Below are 6,887 nucleotides of genomic sequence, written 5' to 3'. Positions count from 1 at the left end.
TTTCTTTGGATTGTCTTGGTTGTTATGGCCCATTCAACTCATTGTCTATCCCTTCCAAGGGATTTTAAATCTAACCTAACTATGCTTTGAATCTAGTCCTTTCTCTTGATTACCATCTTCAACTCAACCTTGCCTTTGCTTGAAATTGCTACATTACTCCTCTTAGGTGATCCAATTTTTATGTTGCACCTTGGTATTTTCCTATTTTATATGTAATATTTCTACCTAGCTTATTGTTCTACTTTGCAAACTTTATTTATAAGCTTTACCTCTTGAGAGATGTTGGTTAATCCATCTTCCATAAATTCACTTACTTAAAAAAAAAAATCTCAATTTGAGATAAGGAGAGAAAATCATTATTCCCAATACAATACTTATGTTAAAGCCTTAATTCTCACCCTAAGACTCATCTTTATCACTAGTCATAAGATCTTGTCAAGGTTTGATGGCATACTAGATATTGTCATTTGCTACCACACCAAATCTAGTTGGTTCTCCCCGTTAGACTTGATCTAATAATCTTTTTGCCTCAATTGATCCAGTCAATTCTCATCACCTCAAATCCATCCTTGAATCTCGTCGTGTCTCTAGATCAAGATGTAGTCATTGCTTTAGATCATGTTATTGTTTACTGTTGTGTCCTTGGGCATCCAATAGCTCAATCAACATAATAGAACACAATCCAAGAAACAAAAAACATAGAAAAGAAACAGAAAAACACACGTACATAAGAACACAAGATTTACATGTTCAGATTCCTTATGGAATCCTACATCACGGCATGGGTTTTCCCTAGTCAATCCATTAAAACAATCGGCACAATTACATATTTCAAACACACAAGAAAACTCATTGTATCTCTCCAAGAACTCACTAAGTACAAGCTTAATGCCCAAGCACCCAGCACTCACAGCTCTTTTTCTTTCTCTCATCAATCCTAGTGCTATTCACGTAGAGAACAAGGATACAAAATAGTTTTTTTCGTGTTTATTCTCGTCAGCTCTATTCTTATTTATAGAAGATTTTTGTTAGTTTCAAGAAGACAATTAGTTATAGTTAGGAGTTAGCCGTTGGAGTTCCAACAACCAATACCTATTGATCCAATTAATTGACTCAATTTTGAGTCACTAAACTAACACTTACGCATCAAATTGGGTCATCGGTGCTCTAGTTCTTGACTCTGAGCTAAATCTTCCAATTGTTCCATTTCATAGCCCATGGCAATACCTCTATCGAAGATCTCCACAAGTGACCAATCTTCAATGCTACCTCTTACTATCGTCAAACACAATATCTCAATTTGGTCTTTACCAAAGTATTTTTGCTATGGTTGATCCCGACCTCACTATTACCTACCTATCCGTCACTCAACATACCCAATCCCTTCTCACCATTATTAACCCCCAACTACCCTTTTGTAAGGAACCATCAAACTGTTTTTGCTAATATCTCACAAGGAAGCTAGTCCATTCAAACCACATGACCATGATCTAAGGATTCAACTGTCAAGCCTGAGCCTACAACACTATAATCAATCTTAGGAACTCAAATCCAACATCGATAATTAATCTCATCATCGAGCCAATAAATATAATTCTTCTCATTGGTCTTTTTACTAGTTCAGTGGTTTTAAAACCCCCGCCCAACTACAATGTTTGAAACACTAGCCACTCCTAGAGTGTGCATTGACCTTCTTAAGACATGATCAATGCATACTTAACTAAGCTAGGGTTGCAGAGGGAAATCTCTGCTGTTGTCCATATATAGCTAGAGACATAAATCAGGTTAATTCTTATAATATTGTTTACTTAATCCAAGGTATTAATTACACAGAAAGGTGTCTCAGTCAACTGCATGGCCATTGCCTCTGAAGAACAAGACATGGAAGATCAACTGTGGATGTTCACATTTAATATTTATATAAGAGCTGTCCTTTTACTGATCCAAGCATGATGGCTGTCTTCAATTAGAAAACGATAATTTCACCAAATTAATTAAGCAATATCCACATTATGATGTTCAGATCAGGTTTTCCTCAAGGGCTCCTAGCACCAGTTTTGTCCTTGGATTGTCTAGCCTTCTGTATTGGGAAAGATTTTATAACTACTGCATAGACAATGGTTAATTCTTAAAACCAAAAAAGGATATAACTTATTGGTATTTATAAAAGAATTATTAAAAGTGATTATTCATACGTAATTATATAAAAAAAACTGTTATAGTATCATTTCGCACTAAAAAGTTTTGTAAAAGTATTTGTGTAAATAACATTTTGTTACAGTGATATATATACTATAAGAACACATCTATTGTACATATATAAAATTCTTCTAGAAATAATGTGGGTCTTTCCTATCAATTTATCATGAAAATAAAAATAATGTCACAATGATTTATCTGCATAAAAATGCATGATGCTGTGGTATGATTCTGTTAATATATTTTCTACAAAAAGTATATATATTCTAGAGAAGAATATCTGTCTTTTCAAAAATACAAAAACAAGACATTAATGGTAGAAAACAGGTGGAAAAACTAGCAGCTGATCACCATAACTGTTAGGGTTTTTGAAATACATACTGAGCCCTTAGGTTGTTAGATATATATATGTAAGCCTACTCCAACTTCTTGTCTCAAACCCTAATGTTATTATAAATTTAAACCTCTCCTTGCATCTCGTGATCAGCCAAGAAATTAAAAAGAGAAGGGATAACAAAAAACATTAAAGTTAATATATTGGAGAGACAGATAGCTAGCTACCAAAACAGATACAATAAAGGATTGGAAAACCAGATAGCTAATAACTTCAATACATGTAAAAGGCTTTGCATGGAGAAGCCTAAGCCTTCATTATTATACAGGGGTAACTACCTATTGTCACATACAATTACACTCATATATATATATATTTGAAGAAACCCTAGAAATTGAAATTTTACTTGACAAAAAAAAGAAAAAGAAGAAACCCTAGAAAAAAAATAGTAGCAGAAATACTAGCTATATAGCAGCTGGAACAGAGAGTAGTTGTACTCTTTCATTACTGGATCAAGCTCCTGATAATGGCAGCTTCCGGGCTATCGGCGTCCACGGTGGCCAGCAGCTGCGACAGGCGGTCGCTGAGGTCATCCACCTCTCTGTGCAAGCTCCTAATGTAGTTGCATGTCTCTTGTAACACTTTAGAAGCTGAAACCTAAAACACAGAGACATCTCATAGAAGAATAATTAAACCAATAATAATGATTATATCAGTAATAACATATTTATATGTAATTATATGTGTGTGTGTGTGTGTGTACATCACATCTTCATCATAATAGTTGGGTGGCCACCATTGTTGAATTGAGGGTTGTTTTCTCAACATGATGGTGGTGGCCTAGTTGCTCCTGCAAAATGAACATTGGACCACACATACCCAGTTTAATCATATCCTCCTGAGGCTTCGGTTTGTTACTTAGAGCTGCTGCAATGGTACTACCTATCTATATATATCTTGAGGGACTGATCTTGTTTCCTAGGTTCAAAATAACTAGGCAAATTAAGTACAAAATAACATATATAGCAATTGTATTTGCACACTTATCAATCATATATTATTGATTTAATTTGTAATTCTGGGAGGCCATATTTATAGCCTCAAGGTCCAGCTGACAAGGAAGGATTTGAATCCTTGTGCAGTGAACTTTGACTTTACTTTGTAATACGTTCATACAAAGACTAGAATAAACGTACTGCACATACAAATATCTATGTCATATAAATTATGAAAAATAATATATATATATATTTATATTCGATGCACTGATGATATATTAAAAGTAAATATAAACTACCTTGCTTGAGCGTCTATTGCGAATCTCAGGGAGAAGTTGCTGTAACTTGGAGACAAGATCAATGATCTGATCATCTGTGATCCTCGAAGTCCCCGCCGACGCTGCTGAGGATTGTCTCGATCTTCTGCTAGACATGGCTGCAATTATGTGTGTATATATATAAATGGGGTGACTTTCTCTCTGCAGTTTAATATATATATATATAAAGATCGATCGGCGGCAAAATATTAAAGGGTGATGAGATGAGAAGAAGCACTGGTTCTGATATGTGTGTGTGTGTATATATATTGAAGCTGTGAATTCCAAATAGGTAATATAGGCCGTATAGGCTGGGTGGAGATGATGAATTTAGGAGGAGGAAAGGAGGAGAAGAAGAAGAAGAAGAAGGCAGTGCTATGGAAATTGGAAAAAAGCGATAAGAGATATAAAGAGGAAGGTAGCTAGGCTAGGACCACAAGAGAAAGAGAGAGTACATAAACATAGATAGTGATGTTGGATGTGAAGAAGACAAGTGCATAGGAGAATATGCAGTATATTTGGAACTAGTTAATCAAGCTTCTCGTTAAATTAATCCACAGAGAGAGAGAGATCATGGGTAGCAGGGGGTTTCAATTAATCAATGAATTGATTAACATTGCTATTAATTAATATTGTTTCTTTTTTGTTCGTGTTCCCAAGTTGGGGTTTGATTTCAAGTGAATGTGTTTGTTCTTGAGGTAACAAAGTGGGCCTTTATGTACATGTCTGAATGCACAAGACCATGTGATCATTGGGTACTCATCTCCTCTGAATTCACCCAATAATAGCACTCTGCACCAGCCAATACCATTCTGCCACATATCTCTACATAGGGTTCATACTTAAATTCACATGGAAAATAGTATTTTCTTTATTTGTACCCAAATATTTGCATTAAGTCTCACCCAAGTGAATTCAACCCTACATATAGTAATTAATGATATTAATTTTGTTTCATTTGATTAATTTCTATATTTGTGTAAGCCAAAAAGTGCCCTAGATGTTGTTGGGGGATGAATAGGGTAAGCAAATTCATTAATAGAAAGAAAAGTGAACTTGTATTACATATATGTATACAAAAGACATTTCATTAACTAGAAATACATTATCTTCTCTTCTTCTTCTTCTTCAATTATCTTTGGAAGAAGCAAAGATTATATCTTTACCTAAAACTGGCATTTTACATAATAATTAATAGGATGATATATTCTGTTGGTCTAAACAAATCTATAACCCAACACATTAGAAGATTGTACTGCAATATACAATTACAATTACAAAACAGGTATTAGGAAACAACGACAACTCATTTATAGGTAGCCCAACCTTCCGGACCATAGAAGAAGAAAACGTGACTTGAGATTGACTGCACTTTCTTTTCATGTTTTTTCCCTTTCCTTTTTTTTTTATTTTCTCTCCTTTTCTCTTCTCCCAATCAATAGACTAGGAAATTGAATAATTGCTGTACCTGTAACCAACCCCTTTATGTAAATTACAGTGAAAGTGTTTTTGGAGTTAACAAAGGATTAACCGCGGTTTGGTAAGTATGAGTATTAAATTTTATTTTATTTAAAAGGGAAATATTAATGATGTAGCAATTAATACCTTGGCTTAATTAATGTTGCATTTTACTAAAATGCCCATCACCTCCAAACTAAAATATCAACTGACTTAAACCCTCAATTAAGTCAAAACCACACTCCATTAATGTCCACTGGACAAACTTCAATCCATTCTTTCATCGCCTCCTCAAGCGTTAGTTTAATGGCCCAATTTATAAACTAATCCACCAAGAGAAGAGAGGGACAATGGATTGCCAATGGAGAGAGAGAGAGAGAGAGAGCTTAGTTCATACAGTACAAGGTCCTTTTTGTCAAAACATATCATTTCCCTCAAGATCAGTGCCCGTCGGTTCTTGGGACAAGTTTGTCCCACCTCCTTCCGATTAACACATTTTTAAGACTAATTAATCTTGGGATGAGGGTTTAGAGTTTTTTTAATGTTATATCAAACATGGGTCAGCTTCAACAAATGGTATTACTAATCTTAATATTGTGTTCCAAACATGTGAGTTATATAGATTTTATTTTCTTAAAATAAGAAACAATTGAATTGGGTATCAATGAATTGAGTTGGTTTTGATTTTAATATTACAGAACAATCCACTACGTGGCAAATGCACTATGGTTACAGAACCATAGAAAGAGAGCCTAATCCTTTATCCCGAAGAGACATGAAATAATACTAAAAACTAAAATCAAACAATAACCTAAGACCTAATAAAACCCTTTTCAACCCAACTTATATAGAAAACCCAATGAGGCCCAACTAATTAAGGCTTCCAAACATAACAGAATAAAAACCCTAAAAAACTACTTGGTGCATATGCATTGTCTGTCGTCCTCCACCTTCCATTCATACTAATTTCCCATTGCTTGCTCGCTATTGTTGTCTGCCTCCACCTCCCACAAAAAGATCTCGATTCCTTCAAACTGAAATGGTTCATGTTGTTGATCCCAATAAGCCCTTTCATGTTATAAGAAGCCAGTGGGATAACTCACACAAGAAGAAAAAGAAAATTCAGAGACTTTCACTCAACTCATAATTGCTGGTTTTCAACTCCCATACACATGGATTCCCTCAAAAACTAGCTAGTTATTTGCACTACTCAAATGAAAAGTCACATAGCAACAACAAAATAAATACAATAAATCCCACTAAATGCATAAAAAACTATTAAATTCTCAAAATTCCAAGCAGACTGAGTAGCCTCTACTTAAATAATCATAACTTTCTCCATAAAACTCCAATTAGTGTACCTTTAATTACATTTGAAACTAGACATCTGTAGCTTTCTGTAAATATAAAATTTGTCCAGATTTATTGAGCATTCATTGAGATGTGAAGCTAAAAATTCGATCTTGGAGAATTTGGACCATTGATAGATTAAAGGTCATGATTATTTTTTAATACTTTCGTCACCATGTTGAGTCCCATCCTCTATCATCAATTGAGATTCATTCCTCTTTTACCACCACC

The 6,887-nt window shown here is 34.4% G+C and overlaps 1 protein-coding gene across 1 annotated transcript; it reads right to left on the bottom strand.

Annotated features, from left to right (window-relative positions):
* Positions 1–2,742: 2,742 nt before the first annotated feature.
* LOC127800078 (transcription factor PRE6-like) lies at positions 2,743–4,308 on the bottom strand. The gene is made up of 2 exons (XM_052334494.1): positions 3,831–4,308; positions 2,743–3,190 (listed from the first exon to the last, which is right to left on the bottom strand). Exons 1-2 carry the CDS (start codon positions 3,963–3,965, stop codon positions 3,038–3,040), a joined length of 288 nt encoding a protein of 95 aa, XP_052190454.1. The 5' UTR covers positions 3,966–4,308; the 3' UTR covers positions 2,743–3,037.
* Between the last annotated feature and the right edge of the window lie 2,579 nt (positions 4,309–6,887).

Source organism: Diospyros lotus, chromosome 4 (assembly GCF_014633365.1).
Source record: "Diospyros lotus cultivar Yz01 chromosome 4, ASM1463336v1, whole genome shotgun sequence".
NCBI lineage: Eukaryota > Viridiplantae > Streptophyta > Magnoliopsida > Ericales > Ebenaceae > Diospyros > Diospyros lotus.
The sequence above is the reverse complement of the archived record's forward strand: the minus strand, read 5'-3'. Positions and strand labels throughout refer to the sequence as shown.